Consider the following 24,711-nt stretch of genomic DNA (forward strand, 5'->3'; position numbering starts at 1 on the left):
GATGTTGGTCTCCCTGGGTCTTGGTCAAACTCCCCTTGAGAATCTGTGCCATTGCCCAGTTCTGTTCACCTGTAGACTCGAGCATGGCCACATCCTGGCGTCTGCTTCTCTCGTTAACCTTTGCAACAACCTTATGAGGTGGGCGCAGTGACTATCTCTGCTTATAAGGGAGGAGAAACTGAGGCTCACACAGCTGGCCTGAGGTCTCCCACAGTAAACAGCTAGACCTGGACACATCAGCCAAAGCTACAGTGTAAGATCCCCTGCAGGGAGGTGCACCTTAGAATTAACGAGATTGCTGTCGGCCGACAGGCAGTCCCAAACGAGGTGCTCTCTGGACCCGTGAACTAACTTGAGCCTATGCGCAGGGGTGGGCAAACTTTTTACTCTAGGGCCACAATGGGTTCTGAAACTGGACCGGAGGGCCAGAACAAAAGCATGGATGGAGTGTTTGTGTGAACTAATATAAATTCAAAGTACACATCATTACATAAAAGGGTACGGTCTTTTTTTTTTTTTTTTTTAGTTTTATTCTTTTCAAATGGGCCGGATTTGGCCCGCGGGCCGTAGTTTGCCCACGGCTGGCCTATGGAGCCCATTTTGGTCACTTCGGCCGAGTCGTGAACCTTTTCTGGAACTATGCACGTCGAGTTTCATTGCTGGTTAGGACGTCTCCCAGATGCTGCGTGATGATTCGGGTTGAAGATGAAAAGTAAGTGTTCCCAGAGATACCTGGAAACAGTCGTAGGGGCTCCGTCTGCTCGTGATGAAGCACGTGTCTGCGTTGGGGGAACAGCCCCTTTGTTCCTGAGACGCAGCAACAAGAAGGGTGGGTGGCCTCCCCTGGACAAAGCTGGCCTAACTCTTCCTGCTGGAACGCACGGAAAAGGGCCACCTGCGCCAGTGGTGCTCAGGCTCAGACTCACCTGGGCAGATGGTTAGAACGCAGAGCGCTGCGTCCACCCCAGAGTTTCTGATTCCAGAGGCTGGGGTGAGGCCCAAGAATTTGCCTTTGTAGCAAGTTCCTAGGTAGGTCAGTGCCGCTGGCTGGGGTCCAAACAGAGCAAAGGAAGTGGAGCCGAGCCAAAGCCGAAGGAGTAGATGGGACACGACGTCAGGAGAGGCAGGTGTGGTCGATGGACACATCTGAGAGACTTGGCATGAAGGCGGGACATCCGCCTGCAGAATGGTTTGGCCAACTTTGAGCAAAAGCCGCTTCACTTCCCTCTGCATGTTTGTTTCAGTTGAGGACAACGGAAGCCAATTCCAGCATGACAGCAGGGCTGAATCTGGGAATGGCTGATGGCATTCCCCCAAACCTGAGCGGGATACATTAAATCAGTGGTTCTCAACCTTCCTAATGCCGCGACCCTTTAATACAGTTCCTCATGTTGTGGTGACCCCTGACCATAAGATTATTTTCGTTGCTACTTCATAACTGTAATTTTGCTACTGTTATGAATCGTCATGTAAATATCTGGTATGCAGGATGTATTTTCATTGTTACAAATGGAACATAATTAAAGCATAGTGATTAATCACAAAAACAATATGTAATTATATATGTGTTTTCCAATGGTCTTAGGCGACCCCTGTGAAAGGGTCGTTCGATCCCCAAAGGGGTCGCGACCCACAGGTTGAGAACCGCTGCATTAAATTGATCGTTTGCTGCCCGACAGCTCAGGGCATCTTAATCTACATGTGATTGCCTCCTACTGGCTGAACACCTGAACAGCCGTAGGCTAATTCTCCCCATTCTGACAATGCCTCTGCATACGAAAACCTGACCCTTTGAAGTGTGTATCCCTGCCTCGCCTCAGGACAAATTGTGTTAATAAAACGCATGGGGTCCTGAGACAAGGAAAACTTAGCTCCTGTAGCTAAAGCTCCTCTGACCCCCAATGCCTTTCAAAATTACCTTTCGTCTCTGGACTCCTATTTAATCTACGCACAGCCTTCTCCAGATTTCCTGAGCCCTTCTTGATGCTGGAACAAGAACCCCGGCAGAGGACGATGGAAGCCAGGGGTTTACTCAGACACCAGATGCTGGTGGAACCAGGTGTTCCTTGGCATGCATCAGGATGGTGTTGTCATTCTTGCCTCGGTGTCCGGGGGGTGGAGGTCCACACAGCCAAGGAGTTCTAAAAGGACCCATGCCACATGTGCGAAATTTCTAAGGAACATCAGTACTAGATACAAAATGAGGAATATGAAAGCACTGCATCGTCAGGTGTTTAATTGGCGGCTTTTTAAAATCTGTTATACACAAAGTCGCGGTACATCTTACAATCTATAATGTCTTACATTCAGAGAATGAAGATGTTTGTTAAGAGAAAATATAGCACCTCAAACCTGTGGCAGAGATGTTGTTGCTTCAGCCACAGCCCAAATAGGTAATGATGTGAAGTCTGTCGATTTAAATAAAGAAGTTTGAGACTACCTGTTTTATCTCGTATAATGATAAATATGTGTGGTCCCCTTTTTTTTTTCATTTTCCCTCAAAACTTCAGTGAGAATACAAGAATTCCTTTTTTAGGAGTACTTGTGTTAAAGAGTGGTTTTGGGAGTTCTTGTAGTAGTTTTACCCAGGATTTCTTCAATCAGTTTCTTTCCAGTTGTTTGTTAGGATTTTTGTGGTAAAACCCTGGGCGGAGTTGCTCAGTGGTTAGAGCGTCGGCCCGCACACCAAAGGGTCTCAGGTTTGATTCCAGGTCACATATCTGGGTTGCAGGTTCAGTCCCCGGCCCCAGCTGGGTTGTGTGCAGGAGGCAGCCAGTTGATGTGTCTCTCTCACATCAGTGTCCTCCCTCCACCTTCTCCCCACTCCTACCCCCCCTGCCTCACTTCCACTTTAAAAATCAATGGAAGAAATATCCTCCGGTGAGGATTAACAAACAACCAAAAAAAAAAAAAAAAGTACCTAAAGCCTTTGCCTGAATTAACAGAAAACCTAACCTGGTGAAAACGGGGACGTTTCTTGTTTATGAAGGAAGCCTGGGTTTGGATGGTTTCAGAACTCTGGCCCAACATCTGATTTTCTTGCTGTTCCCTTGTGCTTACAGAATGGCTGCCACAAATCCGGGCACCACATCCTCACTCCAGCATGTCCAAAGACAGGAAGTGGGGTGACCAGGGCAGCAGGAGTGAGCATTCCTCCGCTGTCTCTCTTCCCCCACTCATTTGTTTGCTCTGAATCTGGGAGGAAATCTCTTCCAGAACCCTCAGCATCTATCTCCCATGTTCCACTGGCTGGAACGGGGCCGCGTGAACACTGCCAAGCAGCTAGGGAGGCTGGGAAAGCCGCTTAACATGTTCATGCTCTAGAGAGGCAGGCCGGCCAAAGGGAGAGCTGTTGGGTATTCATATTATGAAAATTAATAACCACCCTGTCTTTCAGTTTCGGCTCCAGAATTTGTGTTTGAGCATGGCTACCAGACGTATCTGCCCGCGGAAAGCAACGAGAACCAGACGGCCACTGTCATCTCTCTGCCCGCCAAGTCACGTGCCAAAAAGCCCTCGGCCCCACCTGCTCAGAAGAGGCTCAACTGTTGCTACCCAGGTAAAGGCAGCCTTGTGTCCTGCTTGTGCGAAGGATGTGATGTGCAGGTTCCAGGGTCCTACATCCTGAACTCAACGTAGATGGGCTCCCAGCTCCCCGGCTTACACGTCAGAGCCCCGTATTTGCGTCATCCCGTACGCCCTGCCTCCGCTATCCCGGGTCACCATGTACCTAGGACAGCGGTTCTCAACCTTCTGGCCCTTTAAATACAGCTCCTCATGTTGTGACCTGCCGAGGTCCAACCCCAGCAGGTCCAGGGGTCCCCAAAGGTGTGGACGGAGTCGGCGAAGAAGGAATGACACGGAGATAGCGTTCAGTTGATCAGCAGCCTAGCCAGGACCTCTAGCCAAGTTCTGGTCAGGATCTCCGGCAAAGTTCTGGTTAGGATCTCCAGCCAGGTTCTGTGTCCATGTTCTCTTGCTAGGTTCCCCAGGTTCTCCAGCCAGGTTCTGTAGCCATGTTCCCTCGCTAGGTTCTCCAGCCAGGTTCTGTCCAGGTTCTCCAGCCAGGTTCAGTCACCAGGTTCTAGTCAGGTTCTCTTGCCAATTTCTGTAGTCAGGTTCAGTCCAGGATCTTTTGCCATGTTCTCTCGCTAGGTTCTGTCTCTAGGTTCTGAGGCCAGTTTCTGTCCAGGATCTTTTGCCATGTTCTCTCCAGCGAAGTTCTTCTGTCTCCAGAGAACGTTCTGTGTAGGTTCTGTGCCTAGGTTCTGTCTCTCTTGGTTCTGACTTCTAAGTTCTGTGTCTTGCTGTCTTGTTACATCTATATTTATACCAGTTGATTCAATCCTATCAATCTCTATTACAAAGGTTAGGGCGTTTCATATCTCCATCCCAGGGAGTAAAGATTATGTAGCTTAAGCATGATTGTTTGTAGTTAAAGTGATTAGTTACCCGCCTGGCACTTAGTTGAGGTGTTTTATTCCCTCCCTAACTTCAGGGGAAAATCCCTACCTGGGAAAACAACCTTTCTCAGAGAGGAGACCTTTGTTAAAACAAATAGTGCCAAGAAGGTGAGCAAACATTTTAAGAACAGTATGCCATATATGCCAGGTCCTTTGAAACAGCAAGCATGGACCGGCTCCCGGCAGTGACCCAACCATAAAATTATTTTCGTTGCTACTTCATAACTGTAATGTTGCTACTGTTATGAATCGTAATGTAAATATCTGATATGCAGGATGGTCTTAGGCGACTCCTGTGAAAGGGTCGATCGACCGCCAAAGGGGTCGCTACCCACAGGTTGAGAACCGCTGACCTAGGCTCTTGAGACTTTCACAGCCGTGGGACTTTGAAATGGGACATGTGAGTTTCAGGTGACTGTGAATTTTTCATGTCGTGCGGTAGCTTAGGAAGATATCCAGAAAGATTGCTCTTTTTTTAGTTTAAAAGAGAAACTGCACAAAAAACCCCACAAATTTTTATTTGGAAATAATTTCAGAATTACAGAAAAGTTACAAAAATTGTTCAAGCCCAGCTGGCGTGGCTCAGGGTTGAGTGTTGTTATGAACCAGGAGGCCACAATTCAGTTCCCAGTCAGGGCACATAACCTGGGTTGCAGGCTCGATCCCCAGTAGAGGGCATGCAGGAAGCAACTGATCAATGCTTCTCTCTTATCATTGATGTTTCTCTCTCTCTCTCTCCCTCCCCTTTCCTCTCTGTAATCAATAAAAATATATTTAAGAAATAATAATAAATTGTTTGAAAATTTTTCTGTGTTCTTTCATCTAGATTTTCCAAATGTTAACATATTACATGTAATTTGTCATTTTTCCTATATACATGTATATTTATATATTTTCCCCCTCACACCATTTTAGACTAAGTTGCAGACATGCTGTCCCTTTGTCCCTCAATATGTATTTCCTAGAAACAAGGAAATTCCTATAACCACAGTCCAATCATCAAAGTCAGGAAATTCACATTTATACACACTGTTGTCAAATAACTGACCTTATTCAGATTTTACCAATTGTCTCTGTGTCAAAAGAAAAACATTTTTGCCCTGGTCCCGGATCCAGTTCCGGATCACGCATTGCCTTTAGTTTTCGGGTGTCGTTTCCTTTCATGACCGTGACATTTGTGCAAAGTACAGGCCAGTTATTGGGTACCGTGTCCCTCCGTTGGGTTTGTCTGAGGCTTCCTCCCGATCAGACTTAGGCTCTGCGATGTGGGCAGGACGTGCAGGAGTGATGTCATGACCGTGGTTCATCACGTCGGGGGCACGGGACACCTGTGTGTCCTGTTTCTGGGGGGTTATGTGACTCTCATCGCTTGGCTGAGGAAGTTTCTCCGCTCTAAAGTGGTGATGTCTCATAATTAATCTCTCCTTGCCTTTTTAAGGTTGCCAGTTCAAGACTGCCTATGGCATGAAGGACATGGAGCGGCACTTAAAAATCCACACAGGTAAGTTACATTTCTTTGGCACCAACGCCCTGAACACGTCCTCTGTGCTAAGAGCTGGGGATCCAGACAAGTCAGACACAGGACGTGACATAGAACCTCAGTGCCTTACACACACAAATAAATAAAAGCAAGATGCTGTTCCTACACGTGATTTTGGCAGAAAATGTCTAAAGCAATAAATCCAGGACTGAAACAGACGTGAGCGAACTTAACTAGTGGCAATGTGAACTGCTACAGCCATTGGGAAAATTAATTTGCCAGAATGAATTAAAATTTAAATGCACCTATTTTTGTCATTTTTGAGGAGATGATCGTATAAATGTGTCTCTCTGTGGATGTTTGTGTGTGAGAGAGAGATGATTGGTGAAGAGAGGAATAATGGGGAAGAATAGTAACATTTCTTTGATGTATCTTTACACTGTATCATTGGATGCAGGGAGTGTGTTATTTATGCAATTTTGAAGGGGGGATTTCATAAATAAATACTTTTTATAAAAGGAGAGAAAATAATCAGTGTGTGGAAAAAGAAAAATGTGATTATTTCTAGGGATTTTAAATTTCTTTAATATGTTACTTTTATGTCTCCCCAATTTTCTGCAAGGAAAAGGAATTGCATCTTTACACTGTTTTTTAACAAAGTATGAGATACCCCTAATTCGATGCTACAGACATGTATAAATTTAAAAATAAGTGTATAAGGTAGAGACCCACTGAGATCTGGCTTAGGTGTCACTAATTGCCTGAAGACCACATTTTAGCCTCAGGATTTGGAAGATCGGTTGTTTCTGATACTCCTTGGCCCTGGCCAGTGATTGCCTTATTACACTGGCGGCCACCATCGGATCCTATCAACCTCACAGTGACCTGTCACCTGAATTTATTCTAATTATCAGCATGTTCAGTTATTAAGTTTCAAGTATTGGTAAGCATTCTCAATGTAACAAGCAGTGAATTTCTCCACGCAGATTTCATGTGCTGAAGTTCCATCAGCCAAGTGTCACATATTCATCATTGCATGAGTACAGTGCTGTAATTATTAATGAGGTTTGGGGAAACATTATAAAAATATAAGTAAGGCCCTGGCTGGTGTGGCTCAGTTGGTTGAGCATCGTCCCATGCACTGAATGGTAGCTGATTTGATTCCCGGTCAGGGGCATGCAGGAGGCAGCTGATCGATTTTTCTCTCTTTCTCTATCCTCTCTCTCTAGAAAAATCAATTAAAAAATCTTTTAAAAAGTATATGTATATGTGAGTAAGGGCCACGATCTTCAGTCTGTGTCTGCAGATCCTCAGAAAGCATCTTTTACATGCAGTCAGCCAGGCTTGCGTTTGTAGAGTAGTTTCTACATAACTGCAGTATGTCCACCAACATCTTCAAGTTGGAGAGTTGACAAGAAGGCAAACTTACCTTAGTTACTTTCAGAGGAGAGGACATGGCCGGGAGCGAGAATAGCAGGGCTCACCCGACTGGCATGGTTCAGTGGTTGAGCATCGACCTATGAACCAGGAGGTCACAGTTCAGTTCCTGGTCAGGGCACATGCCTGGGTTGTGGGCTCAATCCCAGTGTGGGGTGTGCAGGAGGCAGTCGATTAATGATTCTCTCACATCATTGACCTCTCTCTCTCTCTCTCTCTCTCTCTCTCTCTCTCTCTCCCACTCTCTCTCCCTCTCCCTCTCCCTTTCCCTTCCTCTCTGACATCAATAAAACTATATTTGACAAAAAATAAAAAACGGGAAAAAAGCGTAGCAGGGCTCTGTTCCAGCAGAGCCGGCCCGCAGCTGCTCAGTGCTGCAGCCACACGGACAGGGACTCCAGGGGCCACCTAACAGCTGACAATAATGAGAAAGTACTGCTCCTGGTTATTTAAATTTGACTATTAACATTTTAATAATAAAATTGTCATATTTAATACACTAGGGTGTTCTTGAATGCCAGATGTTTAGTCTATGATAGTAGTGATCAGTTTGGGCCAACGTTGATATGAGCACTTGGTTATTTACGTATTTGCTATAAAGTAAAAGTGAAAATCCTAACTCGCATCCCATCTCCTTCTTACCCAGTGCCCATAAGTCACCAGTCTTAATCGTCCAGTGGGTCTCATTCTTAGGTTTTGGCATGCCTATACCAAGCCTATGACACACAAACCATTTCCTTTTTTCATCTCTGTCTAAGGTAATATTGTATATATGATAGCTTCTCAGCCTTTTGGCGAAGATCAGCGTGATATTGTATACATCATCACTGCAGCTTGCTGTTTTCCGTTTACTGCGGGACATCTTCCCACATCAGTATGCACATACCTATTTTACTCTTCTCAGGGGCCAAGGAAGGAATCGGTTCAGTAATGCACGGTACATCTGCACGTGAAATGCTTCAGCCTTAAAAATCATGTGGGTATTGCCTGGCCGGTGTGGCTAAGTGGTTGAGCGTCCACCTATTCTGAAACAGGAGGTCACGGTTAGATTCCTGGCCGGGGTACATGCACCGGTTGTGGGCTCAGCCCCCAGTAGGGGGCATGCAGGAGTCAGCCAATCACTGATTCTCTCATCATCAATCAAAACTATGTAAATATTAATGATGTGAAAAGATGTAGTCAGTGGGGAGGCAGTGTTGCGTTTGGCTAAGAAAGCAAGATAGTCCTGGATTCTAATCCCAGTTGTTGAGAGAATTCAGTAAAACCACTCAGAGGCACAGTGCCTTTCAGAAAGGACGTGTTTAAATTGATGTCAGCCAAGAGGTCTTTTTGTACCAAAAAAAAGTACAAGTACACACAGATACAAAAGAGATTGGAACAGTTTACGTCAAAAAACGTATGGGTGACAAGTTGACACGTGTCTAGCGAGTCCAGATTAAGCAGGTATAGCAAAGAAACCCGACACCAGCTCCGACAAGGTAGGGCTTTGTGTCTCTGTCACATGCCTGGCCAGAGGAAAGCAGGTGGTCCAGGCAGGTAGGCGGGGGTTTAAGCTCCTTCTGTGCCATCACAGTACATGACGATACGTTCCCCACCGTCTGCAGGTGCGCTGGCCTAACCTGCCCACACCTGCCAGTTCACCCCATGTCTTGGTTACAGCTGACAGGAAGGAGGGGAAAGAGGAGAAGTAGAAAGCACACAGTTTCTTTTTCCAAAAGGGGCACATTTTCCTTCTCTGCCATTTCACTGATGAGGACGTGGTCGCAGAATCACACCTCGCTGCACAGGAGGCCGAGAGACATGGTCCGCAGCTGGTCAGACACGAGCCCCTAAAACCTAAGGGGTCTGAGGTTTAGGGCATGTCTGTTGTGACAAGGGAAATGGAGAGAATGGATATGAGGGACAGTGGACACTTTATTTTACTGAGCTTAAATTTAAAAATTTAAGTTGCATTCTATTCTTTTTTTTTTATAGTAGTATATGTATTTATTGATTTTTAGAGAGGAGGAAAGGAGAAGGATAGAGAGATAGAAACATAGGTGAGAGAGGAACATCATTGATTGGCTGCCTCTTGCATGCCCCCTACTGGGGACTGAGCCTGCATCCCGGGAATCAACCTGTGACCTCCTGGTTCCTGGGTCCATGCTCAACCACTGAGCCACACTGGCCGGGTTGCATTCTATTCTTAATAAATAAGAAGTTCATATTCAACATAGGAAAAATTAGAAAATACCAGTAATAGCACAGTCATCCTCAAAATAGAGGCACCCCGCCCCACTCCCAAGATGCCAGCTATTTGCCAACCACCCATCCCGCTTGGGGGTTTTCTAACAGTCTTTGGTGATCGCATGTTACTCTTTTCACAAGGCAGTGGGAGATAAGCCTTCTTCTTTACGCTTGTTTCCTGACGCCCTCTGTGTGTTTGAAGGAGACAAACCCCACAAGTGTGAGGTCTGTGGCAAGTGCTTCAGCCGGAAGGACAAGCTGAAGACCCACATGCGGTGCCACACGGGCGTGAAGCCCTACAAGTGCAAGACGTGCGACTACGCCGCCGCCGACAGCAGCAGCCTCAACAAGCACCTGCGGATCCACTCCGACGAGCGGCCCTTCAAGTGCCAGATCTGCCCCTACGCCAGCCGCAACTCCAGCCAGCTCACCGTCCACCTCCGGTCCCACACGGGTAAGTCCCTCGCCGCTCCCGCTCTGTGCTCCTGGCTTGCTATTGCTTCCGTCATCGGCACCACATATGTATTTGATGATCCCATTGTATGCAGTTTTGCTTTTCATCTGCCCGAAGTGCCTTTCTCAGTAAAATAAGGGGAACCTCCAATTTATAACTCTCTTTATATATATAGCTTTATGTAACTTTATAATTTACTCACTAGTATTTAATTGAGGAGATATGCTAAACGAAATAGAGATACAAGCAGTGCATTTTTAATACATTTCTGCATAATGGTTGTTCAGTCATTTCCCTCCGTCTTAAAGTGTACTCTGATGAGTTGAGCGTGGGACAGCTTGATGGAAAAGCTCAGCAGAGTGGGTAACTTAACAAATGGTGTGTGTTTTCCTTCTGGCAAGTGTATCCGTCAGCTATTGATCAATGCTGCTGTGTAACAACCAGCGTGAAACCCCAGTGGCATATCATACTAAGTATGTATTGTGCATATACTTCAGGTCAGCACAGGCGTGGCTAGACAACTCTGTTGATGTTGGCTGGGCTCAGTCACGTGTGTGGGGAAGGCTGGGTGTCCATTGCCCTTGGCTGGGGATCTGTTAGCTGTGGGCTCCCTGGATGTCCGTCGCCTTGGCTGGGGCAGGTAGGCGGGGGTTTAAGCTCTGCCCCCCATACATTTCCTCCTCCTTCTGGGACCAGTGGGCTACCCCAGGCTTGTCCTTCTCGTGACCATGGCAATAATACAAGCACACATGCCTCAGTGTGTAACCCCATTTCAAACCTGTACTTATATCCCACTGGCTAAAGAAAATGATATATTGGGCCTGGTGTAAAGGGTTGGGCCGAGCTCACCTACAGGAGGAGGTCACCACAAGGTTACATGGCAAAGGCCAGAGAGATGCAGGGAGGGGTAAAGAATTGAGGCCCCCCCACCGTCATTCACATCTTTCTGGCATGCAGACGCATTCACACCCTCCCAAGTCCAGGATCTCGCGATCTCCGTCAGGTGTGGATACGTGTCCCCTTGACCTAGAGACCCTAGCAGTAAAAAGACAAGTCTGCCCCGCACTCCCGGTGTACAGAGCCAGGACAACAGCAGTAACCTTGCTGTTGGGACGGGTAAGGACTGCGGCACTTGGCAGTCACTGGTCCACACATTTCTGAAGTCCCTCCGACCGGTGTCCCGGGCCCCCACTCTGTGGACAGGGAATGGTTCGTGATGAGCTTTCTCAGCCTGCGTCTCAGCTGCCGAAAGCTGGGCCCCTCTTTCGAGTTTTAGTCCAGGTTGGGACAGCTTCGCTGGCAGAGCTGTCGTAAGACTTCGGAGCCTCCGGTGTGTCTGTGCCAGCAGGCACACCACCGTCCCTCCCGAGACATGCCGTTCCTCTGAGCCCAACTGCAGGCACGTTGGGCGCATAACCGTCTGTGGGTCGAATCCTTGAGACCTGTAGGACTCCTTGTCCAGCTGAGAGAATCTACGTGGCACCAGCTTCACTCTTTTAGAGATTTTAACAGAACCTACATTCACATCCTTCATTTCTCATTCCGTCTTTTCTCCCCCACTCCTCACTGTCCTCCCTCCCCACCCCACTCCTCACTGTCCTCCCCCCACCCCACTCCTCACTGTCCTCCCCACCCCACTCCTCACTGTCCTCCCTCCCCACCCCACTCCTCACTGTCCTCCCCCACCCCCATTCCTCACTGTCCTCCCTCCCCACCCCACTCCTCACTGTCCTCCCTCCCCATCCCACTCCTCACTGTCCTCCCCCACCCCCACTCCTCACTGTCCTCCCTCCCCACCCCCACTCCTCACTGTCCTCCCTCCCCACCCCCACTCCTCACTGTCCCCCCCCACTCCTCACTGTCCTCCCTCCCCACCCCACTCCTCACTGTCCTCCCCCACCCCCACTCCTCACTGTCCTCCCTCCCCACCCCACTCCTCACTGTCCCCCCCCACTCCTCACTGTCCTCCCTCCCCACCCCACTCCTCACTGTCCTCCCCCCACCCCACTCCTCACTGTCCTCCCTCCCCACCCCACTCCTCACTGTCCTCCCCCCCACCCCACTCCTCACTGTCCTCCCTCCCCACCCCACTCCTCACTGTCCTCCCTCCCCACCCCACTCCTCACTGTCCTCCCCCCCACCCCACTCCTCACTGTCCTCCCTCCCCACCCCACTCCTCACTGTCCTCCCTCCCCACCCCACTCCTCACTGTCCTCCCCCCCACCCCACTCCTCACTGTCCTCCCTCCCCACCCCACTCCTCACTGTCCTCCCTCCCCACCCCACTCCTCACTGTCCTCCCCCCCACCCCACTCCTCACTGTCCTCCCTCCCCACCCCACTCCTCACTGTCCTCCCTCCCCACCCCACTCCTCACTGTCCTCCCTCCCCACCCCACTCATCACCATCTCAAGATCAACTCCCTGGACAGGACCTTTGTCCACAGTGTGTTTTCTTTGAAAACCTTCTGCTGGCTGGAGATGAGGATCTTTTTGTGGTTTTATTAAAATACATTTTTATTAATTTGAGAGAAAAAGGGGGAGGGAGAGAGAGAGAAACATCAGTGATGAGAGAGAATCATTGATCAGCTGCCTCCTGCACACCCTTCGCTGGGGGTCCTGTTTCCTCACTGGGAATTGAACTGTGACCTTCTGGTTCACAGGTCGGTGCTCAACCGCTGAGCCACAGCGGCCAGGCAAGGTGAGCATCTTTATTCAACCCAGCGCATCTTTGATTTTCTACTTTCTCTCTCTAAGGTCCATTTAGAAAATGGCCAGGTTTTTGTGTGTGTTTGTCTCTTTCTTGTGATAGCTTATCAGGTGTAGCTTGTGAGACACTTTGGATGTTTTGCTTAGAATTAACCTCTTTGATCAAGTCCACCATTCAATAGGTGTGTATTCTATCTTTTAAGTTACCGCAGGTGACAGTTTTACCAAATGTTTGCCATTCCATAGTGTATAGGCAGCCTCTGCCTGCCAACCAATCCGAAAGCCAGTACTACATAACTTAGTTCAACGCTCCATTTCTCCATACTGGTATCTGTATCCTTTATTATCACAACCATGCAGTGTAACAACCCCGACACCTCAGTGGATACAACAACATGCCTTTTCTGTCACCACGTTGGGGATCAGCTGGTGTCATCTGGGCAGCTCTGCTGATCTTGGCTGCTCACTTCCCCGTCGGAGACTCAGCTGGCCATGGCCTGGCTGTGCACTGGCCTTTACCGTGGTTCCCCAGCTCTGCTCCATGCACCTGTCCTCCTCCTCCTGGGACCAGAGGGCCAGCCCAGGCTTGACCTTCTCACGGCAATGGATGACAGACGTGCAAGTGAGCAAATCCCAATGCACAAGCCCATTTCAAGCCATTACGGTGTCAGGTCTGCGTAGCGTACCATCAGCTGGATCTGATGCCATGATGGGTCCTGTTGTCTGAGGTCATGGCAGGTCATCCTGCCCCGGTCAGGGAGCAGCCTGATGACATATGTGACAGAGGCCATCGCTACAGGGAGAAATGGTAGGTGGGAGTTTGGGGGACATTTTTGTGGCCTTTAGCACATTAAGACGTTGACATAACTAATGCCCAACCGATCTTCAGAAATCTCCCCAACCTAGGTTAGAGGAGCTGAAGGATTCATTTTTAGAAAGGGTTCAGAATCATTTTGATTTACATGGATAAACTTAGCATTTATTGTAGCATCTTTAACATGGTCCAGAAAAGTGTATTATCTAAAAATTTGAATGTGTTCCATTTATGTCTCCATGGAGTTTTCATTTCCCCTTTTTAAGTCTGCGGCACTTATAACATTTTACAAATTGTAAAAGTAATAGGATTTTGTTTTACTCTTCCTTTGCTTTGATCAACTACGTTGTCAGTCATCTTAGGGGCAACTTAACCTCAAGAAAGATCTGTCCACTTAAATGTGTCTGTCATTTATTCATTCAGCAACACCCATTAAGTCCCCACTGAGGATGAGGTAGTGGGCATTCCTCATTTAAGAAATAAATCTATGGCCGAAACCGGTTTGGCTCAGTGGATAGAGCGTCGGCCTGCGGACTGAAAGGTCCCAGGTTCGATTCCGGTCAAGGGCATGTACCTTGGTTGCGGGCACATCCCCAGTGGGGGGTGTGCAGGAGGCAGCTGGTCGATGTTTCTCTCTCATCGATGTTTCTAACTCTCTGTCTCTCTCCTTTCCTCTCTGTAAAAACTCAATAAAATATATAAAAAAAAAAAAAGAAAAAGAAATAAATCTATGGTTAAAGGGGAATAAAGAAGAAGATGGCAAAGGGATTTAAACCTTTGACTTTCATGTCAAAAGTGTTGTTAAGCTCTGTGAGATTTGGTTATCTGTCTTTTCTGGGTTTCACCTCTGCTGATGCTTTTTAAAAAAAAGGCAAAAAGATTGTCACTAATTTCAGCAGGGATGTAACGGAAAACCTGGTAAGACATTCCGGAGCAGCGAGTCTTCCTCTGAGACCACAGACACCTCCACCCACGGAGCCATGCGTAGACTTTAGGAAGTCCATGAAGTTGGGTGGGAAGACTTTACATCTTCATTTTCACTCGCCCGGACTGAAATTCAGTGCGCCCTTCAGTTACAGCAACTGGCAACCAGCCTGATCACAGTGCACGGGACTCGTTGCCGGTGGAAACCACAGGTCTTCCCATACCAGTGGTTGCCGGAAGACCAGAATTTCCTCAGCGCTCTTCTCTGTCTAGAAAGGGTTGTAGTCACTAGACCTGCTGTTGGACCCTACTCTTTAGTACATTGGTAAGCACATACATTGCCGAACCACAGATCTTTTTTTTCTTTTAATTTTTTTTAATATATTTTATTGATTTTTTACAGAGAGGAAGGGAAAGAGATAGAGAGTTAGAAAAATCGATGAGAGAGAAACATCGATCAGCTGCCTCCTGCACACTCCCCACTGGGGATGTGCCCGCAACCAAGGTACATGCCCTTGACCGGAATCGAACCTGGGACCCTTCAGTCCGCAGGCCGACGCTCTACCCACTGAGCCAAACCGGTTTCGGCTCTTTTAATTTTTAATAATTACTTCAATGTAATCAGTTTCTTTTGTATTCCTATTCATTTTCAGTTTACTTTGAATATTTAAGCATTATTCTGAGAAAGGGCCCATGGGTTTCACTGAACTGGGAAAAAGGGGTTGATGGTATGAAAAGGGGGTCAGCAAACTTTTTCTGTAAAGGGCCAGATAGTAAATACTTTAGGCTTTGTGGGCCACACAGTTTCCATCACAGTCTCTCACCTGTGCCTTGCAAGTGACCATAAACAACACACAAACTAATGGGTGTGGCTGCATACCAATAAAACTTTATTTATAGCCCTACCTGGTGTGGCTCAATGGATAGAACGTCAGCTTGCAGACTGAAGGGTCCCAGGTTCGATTCCGGCAAAGGGCACATGCCTGGGTTGCGGGCTCGATTCCCAGTAGGGGGCGTGCAGGAGGCAGCCAATCAATGATTCTCATCATTGATGTTTCTATCTCTCTTTCCCTCTCCCTTCCTCTCTAAAATCAATAAAATGTATTTTTTGAAAATCCACTTTATTTACAAACACAGGCTGTGAGCCAGATTTGGCCATAGCTTACCATTCTAGAATTTAGTGTGCATGATCTCGGTGGCATTTAGTTACACAGAAAGCCTTTTTTAGGTTTGGGCTTCCCAATTTTCTTGAAGCTGGCTATTTCCCCTTCCTGTCATCTTTTTATCTATCTATCATCTATCTATCTATCTATTTATTTATTATTGATTTCAGAGAGGAAGGGAGAAAGATAGAAACATGGATGAGAATCATTGATCGGCTGCCTCCTGCACGCCCCCTACTGGGGATCGAGCTCGCAACCCAGGCATGTGCCCTTGACTGGAATCAAACCTGGAACCCTCCAGTCTGCAGGCCAACGCTCTATCCACTGAGCCAAAACAGCCAAGGCTATTTTTTATTTTTATTTTTATTTTTTATTGATTTCAGAGAGGGAGAGGGAGAGAGATAGGAACATCAATGATGAGAGAGAAGCATTGATTAGCTGCCCCCTGCATACCCTCCACTGGGGATTGAGCCCGCAATCCCAGGCATGTGCCCTTGACCAGAATCGAACCAGGGACCCTTCAGTCCTCAGGCTGACGCTCTATCCACTGAGCCAAACTGGCTAGGGCACTCCCTGTCGTCTTTAATTGCATGCATTAAGCAGCTCATGGTGATGTGTTAGGCCTTACACCAAAAAGCAGGAACACAGGCTTAGTCTATTGAGCCTGTGGCCCAAGACAGCGAACTCTGGCCATAGGTACCGATGGTTGATTACCTGGCATCTAAGCATACCAGCCTGGGAGTCCAGGCCCTGCTACATGCTCCTGGGTGACTGAACAAGGTCTGTATGTAGTCTCTGTAGGCCTCAGTCTCCTCATGTGTACAGTGGTGTGAATGATAATACTGCTAATGTACCTACCTCTGGGACTGTCGGAGCATCCGATGAGACCATTCTTGTGGAGTGTTCAGCAGAGGGCCTGCCGTCCCGGAAGCAACCCTGAAGAATGTTAGCTGCTGTTTTGCCTAATTATATAATAATTGAAATGGGCGGGGCCACCAATGTGCCTGAGATACACTGGACTTGGCACTCACAGACCAAATCCATTTGGAGTATCACGCCGTTCAGATGTTTGCAGTTTCACTTCCCCTGCGCATCTTTCAGCGAATATGAACTTAAAATTAAAAAGTAGAAAGTCAAGCGGCTGGATTTTATAACTCCACCAGCAAAGAACGCAGTTGGCGATGTGTGGGATAAAGTTTGCGCGATAAACACGTCTTTATTAATGAGAATCTGCCTGAAGTATAAGCTGGCCATTTGAATCACGGTAAAAAGTGTTCTGATGAGTGAGCATGGAGCTGACTGGTTCGAAATGTGTCCTGCAATCTGTTACAACATGTAACTCGGTCACAATCAATGGATCACGCAGAATGGCACAACCCGGAACCAGAGTGGTCACAGTAACTGTAGGAGCGATAGCTCGGTTGTTTTAAAGACTATGCTAAGGATATGCACACATCTTATTTTACTTGGGACAAAGTACAAAGCTCTTTCCAATCTCCGTTTTTCTCCTGGGTTTTGAGACGGTGGTGGTGCACCACGCATGTGGTGGCAGCTTAGGTTTGGGGAAAGAAGAGAAGCCCCCCCCCCACCCCCACCCCCTTTTTTTTCTCCCAGGGGCTGCTGGGAGCTGCGGTTAGAAGGTGTGTGCTTCGGGGGGATCCGCTGTGGTTGTTGCCTGCCTGTTCTCATCGAAACTCACCTTGTGTTGACAGGGGACGCCCCCTTCCAGTGCTGGCTCTGTAGCGCCAAGTTCAAAATCAGCTCGGACTTGAAAAGGCACATGCGCGTGCACTCAGGGGAGAAGCCTTTCAAGTGCGAGTTCTGCAATGTCCGCTGCACCATGAAGGGAAACCTCAAGTCCCACATCCGCATCAAGCACAGCGGGAATAACTTCAAGTGTCCGCACTGCGACTTCCTGGGGGACAGCAAAGCCACCCTGCGGAAGCACAGCCGGCTGCACCAGGCCGAGCACCCCGAGAAGTGCGCCGAGTGCAGCTACTCCTGCTCCAGCAAGGCGGCGCTGCGCGTCCACGAGCGCATCCACTGCACCGACCGCCCCTTCAAGTGCAGTTACTGCAGCTTCGACACCAAGCAGCCCAGCAACCTGAGCAAGCACATGAAGAAGTTCCACGCGGACAAGGTCAAGAGCGAGGCCTCGGACAGGAAGGACACGGGCCGCCAGAGCAGCCGGCAGGTGGCCAAGCTGGACGCCAAGAAGACTTTCCACTGTGACATCTGCGAAGCCTCGTTCATGCGGGAGGACTCGCTGCGCAGCCACAAGAGGCAGCACAGTGAGTACAATGAGAACAAGAACTCGGACGTGACCGTCCTGCAGTTTCAGATCGACCCCAGCAAGCAGCCCGCCGCCGCGCCCCTCGCGGTGGGCCACCTCCAGGTCCCCCTCCAGCCCAGCCCCGTGCCCCAGTTCAGTGAGGGGAGAGTCAAAATCATCGTGGGCCATCAGGTGCCGCAGACAAACACCATCGTCCAGGCTGCGGCGGCCGCCGTGAACATCGTGCCGTCGGCCTTGGTGGCCCAGAACCCAGAGGAGTTGCCCGCTAACAGCCGGCTGCAGATCCTGCGCCAGGTCAATCTCATCGCCCCTCCCCAGCCCTCGGGGTGCCCCACCGAGGTGGGTGCCATGGCCCAGCCCGCTGTCCTGCTGACCACGCATGACCAGACGGACGGAGCCACTCTGCACCAGACTCTCATCCCCGCGACCCCGGGCGGCCCCCAGGAAGGCGCTGGCAACCAGACTTTTATCACCAGCTCCGGCATCACCTGCACCGACTTTGAAGGCCTTAACGCTCTGATTCAGGAGGGCACGGCCGAGGTGACTGTGGTGAGCGATGGGGGCCAGAACATCGCTGTGGCCACCACGGCCCCACCGATATTCTCCTCCTCCCAGCCAGACTTACCCAAGCAGACTTACTCTATCATTCAAGGAGGGGCCCACCCAGCGTTGCTCTGCCCAGCGGATTCCATACCAGATTAAAAAACAAAAGAAGGAAGGGGGAGCTTAAAAGAAAGGGGGGGAGGGGGTGTGTGACAAGTCATACATAGAATTCTGCAAGAGGTATGCCCTTTATGTGTTTAAACATTATTGTGAAAACACACACACCCCTAATAAATTGTAATTTTATACTGCCCACTATAATTTTTAATGCTGTAATAACTTTGAGACCTCCTCTTGAATCGCAGTGTTGTCACTGTTGTAGAATCTTCAACGTTGCCAGGATAATTATGATTAGAGCTTGGAATTAAATGCGTTGAGTAGTGAGTACATTTGTCTCCAACTTGATTTCCCAACTCTAATGAAAGTTTTCTCCATCTCATTAAACTTGTGGAGTAGATGGTACTTCCCAGCCTCTCACGTGCCATCCTGAAATGCCCCCAGAATACATGGCTACAGATCTATGGTAGGAAGGACCATTTTCTACATAATGTTACATGGGTTTTTGACACCCCCCTCCAAAAAAAAGCTTAGTTCTAAAACAAAAAGGGAATGATTTTCTAATGAATTGGTACATGATTAAAATATACTGAATGTTAATGATTTTGTAGTCACAGTATGATTTGGGGTTGAGGGGATGTGCATGAGCATATCATTAAAGAGAACTTGAACAAGCAAAGGTGTGTAGCCCTGGCTTATAAGTTTTATAGAAACGTCTTAACCAGCGGTTCTCAACCTTTGGGGGTCGAACGACTCGTTCACAGGGGTCGCCTAAGACCATCGGAAAACACATATATAATTACATATTGTTTTTGTGATTAATCACTATGCTTTAATTATGTTCAATTTGTAACAATGAAAATACATCCTGCATATCAGATATTTACATGACGATTCATAACAGTAGCAAAATTACAGTTATGGAGTAGCAACAAAAATAATTTTATGGTTGGGGGTCACCACAACATGAGGAACTGTATTAAAGGGTCGCGGCATTAGGAAGGTTGAGAACCACTGGTCTTAAAGTCAAATATCTGTGGTACCTCAAGTGATTTGAGTGGAAATGCTGTTTGACCAGTAGGTGGCACCAGAGAGCAATCTAGAATTATACCCAAATACATGAACTAGGGGGTCATAATATCTCAATTTCCAGCCTCTCCTGATCTTCAACTCATGATGGGCTCTTAGTAAGTACTGAATGAATGAAGCATGCTCTCACAGAATGTCAGCAAGATTGTGAGTTAGAGAGGTTATTCTTGTGAGAGAAGTATATTTAAAACATAAGAACACTTACTTTTTTTTAATCAGAGTTTTTACTACACACGTTTACTTCCCTAATACACAAACTTAGAGTTCTCATGCACATCAGTTTACTTTTACATAAAAGATATAAAGCAAACTAAAGAAATAACAAAATGGCAAAGCTGGAAACCTTGAGGCTTGTCCGTTGGAAATAGATACAGAGTTTGAATTGGGTTTTTCTTTCTTTGCTCCTTACTTACTTGAACACAATGCTGATAATTCATTGTGTTTTCTTTGCCAGAATTTTTTTCTTTTCATATCAGCAATGGTAATAATGATTCATTATTGTTTGATAAGAAATTGAAAAAGCGTATAGTGTCCGGTGTTAGTATTTTAATAATATTATTGCTTTTAGCTCTTGAGGAAGCCCAGTTATTGAATTTTAGCAGGGAAACTTCCATTGTCATGAACCTGGTTTTTTACTTCTATCTTTTTATCCAGAGTACCCCTTTCTTCAGTTTTTAAAGATTTTTTTTCCCCTGACTGTAAATGTAATGTGTATTCAAGATAGAAAGTATGGGCCTGGCCTGTGTGGCTCAGTTGGTTGATCACTGTCCCATGTACCAAGTTTCGGGCTCAATTCCCAGTAGGGGGCATGCAGGAGGCAGCTGATTGATGGTTCTATCTCCCTTCCTCTCTAAAAAATCAATAAAACAGCCGAAACCGATTTGGCTCAGTGGATAGAGCAGGGGTGGGCAAACTTTTTGACTCCAGGGCCACAATGGGTTCTTAAACTGGACCGGAGGGCCGGAACAAAAGCATGGATGGAGTGTTTGTGTGAACTAATATAAATTCAAAGTAAACATCATTACATAAAAGGGTACGGTCTTTTTTTCAATAGTTTTATTCATTTCAAATGGGCCGGATCCGGCCCGCAGGCCATAGTTTGCCCACGGCTGGGATAGAGCGTCGGCCTGTGGACTGAAGGGTCCCAGGTTCGATTCTGGTCAAGGGCATGTACCTGGGTTGCGGGCACATCCCCAGTAGGAGATGTGCAGGAGGCAGCTGATCGATGTTTCTCTCTTATCGATGTTTCTGACTCTCTACCTCTCTCCCTTCCTCTCTGTAAAAAATCAATAAAATATATTTTTAAAAAATCAATAAAATAAACATATTTTTTTTAAAATACAGAAAGTATGGGAAACATTATCTAGAAAAATTAGTTACTAATCTTACTATCCAGATGTAAACATTGGGACCATTTTGATGAAGTTTCTCCTGATCTTTTTTTCCCTGCTTATGTCTCTGTTTTCTACTCCAGTTACAGAGTTGATGTTGAATTGGTCATACTATTTCCTTTCTATGTACTATTTTTTTGTAATTGACTTTTCTTAGAGAAAGGGAGAGAGAGAGAAAAAAACATTGATGTGATAGCAAGACATGGATTGCCTGCCTCCTGCATGCCCCCTCAGCCAGCAACATGCTTAGAGACAGGAAGGGAAAGAGAGAGAGAGTGAGAGAAACATCAATGTGAGAAACATCAATAGGTTGTCCCCCGAATGTGCCCTGACTGGGTATCGAACTGGCAATCTTTCGCTGCACCAGCCAATACCCAACCAATGAAGCCACTGCAGCCAGGCCCTAACTTTATTTATTTATTTATTTATTTATTTATTTATTTATTTATTTATATATTTTATTGATTTTTTACAGAGAGGAAGGGAGAGAGATAGAGTCAGAAACATCGATAAGAGAGAAACATTGATCAGCTGCCTCCTGCACATCTCCCACTGGGGATGTGCCTGCAACCCAGGTACATGCCCTTGACCGGAATCGAACCTGGGACCCCTCAGTCCGCAGCCTGACGCTCTATCCACTGAGCCAAACCGGTTTCGGCCTAACTTTATTTTTTAAGCAAAGATGAGGCTATGACCAAAGCATGCTTTACTCAACCATCTTCTTCGTGGATATTTAGGTTGTTTTTTGTTTTGTTTGCCATCACAATATCCACAGTAAAACATCCTACATAATTCCTCATACTCGGTTGTACTTTTGGAGTTTCAGTGCATTTCCATAGTTTGTACCTGTGTAGATTTCAAAATGGTAGTCTTATCGGGTCTGTGCCCAATTATCACCAACCCTGGGTGTTTTCTGGCCTTTGAAGTCTTGCTAATCTGATGAGAGAAATGAGTTGTCTCGTCCTTGTGCGTTTCCCCAGCTGGTGTTTGATCTGTATTTGTTTCTACATAGACTGTTTGATCATTTGCATTTTTCTGTCCTATGACCTTTAAACTCCTACACACTCATTCTTTTCCTTGGGTTGTTGGGAACTCGAGGATTCGAACCCATGTCCATCAGATATTGCTGAGTTTTCTCCCCTCCCGCGCTTTGTCTTTTGACTTTCCTTTTGGTGTTGTTTCCATATAAAAATGACTGTCCTTTTATGCAGTCGATTCTTCTGCTTAATTTGTAGCTCCTGTCTTTCCTATGAAGGCCCTCCCTCCTGAGACGTTTCTGGAATATTGTTATTGTTTGGCTTAGTTAGCACCTTGCTGCTGCCAGGATTCGTATCTATACACTTTTGATGTAGGAGCTTGGTTGCCCTTGGGACGGAAATCTTAATTTCACCTTTACATGAAGTACCCAAATGTACTTGGACCTATTTCTGGAATCTCTGTTTTGTCCCATTGATCTTCATATCTTCCCTGGTTTGCCAACATCACATATTTGATTATGTTTGCATTAAGGTAAACCTTAATAGCTTTCGGGCTTACAAAGACTCTGTAGATACTCTTGTCCAAAACTTTCTTAGCAATTCTTAGGTATTCATACTTCTAGATTAACTGTCACTTGTCCAGTACCTCCCCCCGTCCAGAAAAAGAATACCCATTGAGGATTTTTATTAGAATTGCATCAATGTGATATATGAACTTAGGAAAAGAATAACTTGATTAAAGTGTTAAATCTTCCACTCAAAAACTTTTATTCAAATGCTGTTGAAAACATTATTCAATGAAATTACATAATTTTATTCATATACAGGATAGTCTTATTATATACGCCTGTATTTTCATGTTCTGAATTTTACTATAATTGTAAATAGAACTTTTTCCATTTTAAAATAATTATTTGTTAGCCCAGCTAGCATAGCTTAGTGGTTGAGCCTTGACCTATGAACCAGAAGGTCACAGTTCAATTCCCAGTCTGGGCACATGCCTAGGTTGCGGGCTCAATCCCCAGTAGGGGGCATGCAGGAGGCAGCTAATCAATTATTCTCATCATTTATATTTCTCTCTCTCCCTTCCTCTCTGTAATCAATAAAAATTAATTTTTAAAAACTCAACTAAAATAATTATTTGTTGCACGCATAAAGTGTAGCTATTTTTTATATAATTGAATATATTAAGCTAGCTTAGCAAGAAATCTTTTTTTAAACTTTATTATTGAAAGTATTACATTTAACCCCCTTTTTTCCCATTGACCCAAGCTATAAGCTTGCCCCCACCTCCTACCCCAGGTTTTCACCCCCCATTGTCTGTGTCCATGGGTTATGCATATATGCATATAAGTTCTTTTTGGTTGCTCTCTTCCCACCCATCCACCCACTCCCACCTTCCCTCTGAGATTCCACAGTCTCTTCCATGCTCTATGTCTCTGGATCTATATTGTTCATCAGTTTATTTTGTTCATCATTTTATTTTGTTCATATGAGTGAGATCATGTGATACTTGCCTTTCTCTGACTGGCTTATTTTGCTTAGCATAAAACTCTCCAGGTCCCTCCATGCTGTCTCAAAGGCTAAGAGATCCTTCTTTTTTACTGCTGCATAGTATTCCATGGTATAAATGTACCACAGCTTTTTTATCCACTCATCTACTGATGGGCACATGGGCTGTTGGCAGATCTTACCTATTGTAAATTGTGTTTCTATGAACACAGGGGTGCATACATTCTTTCTGATTGGTGCTTCAGGTTTCTTAGGATATATTCCTAGCAGTGGGATCACTGGGTCAAATTTATTTAATTTTTTGAGGAAAGTCCATGCTGTTTTTCATAGTGGCTGCACCAGACTGTATTCCCATCAGCAATGTACTAGGGTTCCCTTTTCTCCACATCCTCGCCAGCATTTGTCATTTGTTGATTTGTTGACGGTAGCCATTCTGACAGGTGTGAGGTGATACCTCATTGTTGTTTTATTTTATTTTTTTTTAATATATTTTATTGCCGAAACCGGTTTGGCTCAGTGGATAGAGTGTCGGCCTGCGGACTGAAGGGTCCCGGGTTCAATTCCGGTCAGGGGCATGTACCTGGCTTGCGGGCACATCCCCGGTGGGGGATGTGCAGGAGGCGGCTGATCGATGTTTCTCTCTCATCGATGTTTCTGACTCTCTATCCCCCTCCCTTCCTCTCTGTAAAAAGTCAATAAAAATATATTAAATATATATATATATATGTATATGTATATATATATATATATATATATACATATATATATATATACACATTATTGATTTTCTACAGAGAGGAAGGGAGGGGGATAGAGAGTTAGAAACATCGATGGGAGAGAAACATCGATCAGCCGCCTCCTGCACACCCTCCACTGGGGATGTGCCCACAACCAAGGTATATGCCCTTGACCGGAATCGAACCTGGGACCTTCCAGTCCGCAGGCCGATGCTCCAACCACCGAGCCAAACCAGCTAGGGCTCATTGTCATTTTAATTTGCATCTCTTTGATGATCAGTGACTTTGAGCATTTTTTCATTGTCTCTTGGCCATCTGTCTGTCTGCTTTGGAAAAGTGTCTATTTAGGTCATTTGCCCATTTTTAAATTGGATTGTTTGTCTTC

At 46.4% G+C, this 24,711-nt stretch overlaps 1 protein-coding gene across 9 annotated transcripts in view; it reads left to right on the forward strand.

Annotated features, from left to right (window-relative positions):
- Nucleotides 1–24,711, forward strand: part of ZFP64 (ZFP64 zinc finger protein) — a 249,068-nt gene that overhangs the window by 13,827 nt on the left and 210,530 nt on the right. For 8 of the 9 annotated variants that reach the window (XM_059705280.1, XM_059705282.1, XM_059705281.1 and 5 more), the window contains exons 3-5: nt 3,398–3,559; nt 5,902–5,964; nt 9,809–10,060. In XM_059705280.1, coding sequence (XP_059561263.1) covers nt 3,398–3,559; nt 5,902–5,964; nt 9,809–10,060 — 477 coding nt within the window. Of the gene's footprint in view, nt 1–3,397; nt 3,560–5,901; nt 5,965–9,808; nt 10,061–17,379; nt 18,951–24,711 lie in introns of those variants that run through there. The other variant, XM_059705278.1, reaches the window with a different exon arrangement.

The sequence above is a fragment of the Myotis daubentonii genome, chromosome 8, assembly GCF_963259705.1.
Source record: "Myotis daubentonii chromosome 8, mMyoDau2.1, whole genome shotgun sequence".
Lineage (NCBI taxonomy): Eukaryota > Metazoa > Chordata > Mammalia > Chiroptera > Vespertilionidae > Myotis > Myotis daubentonii.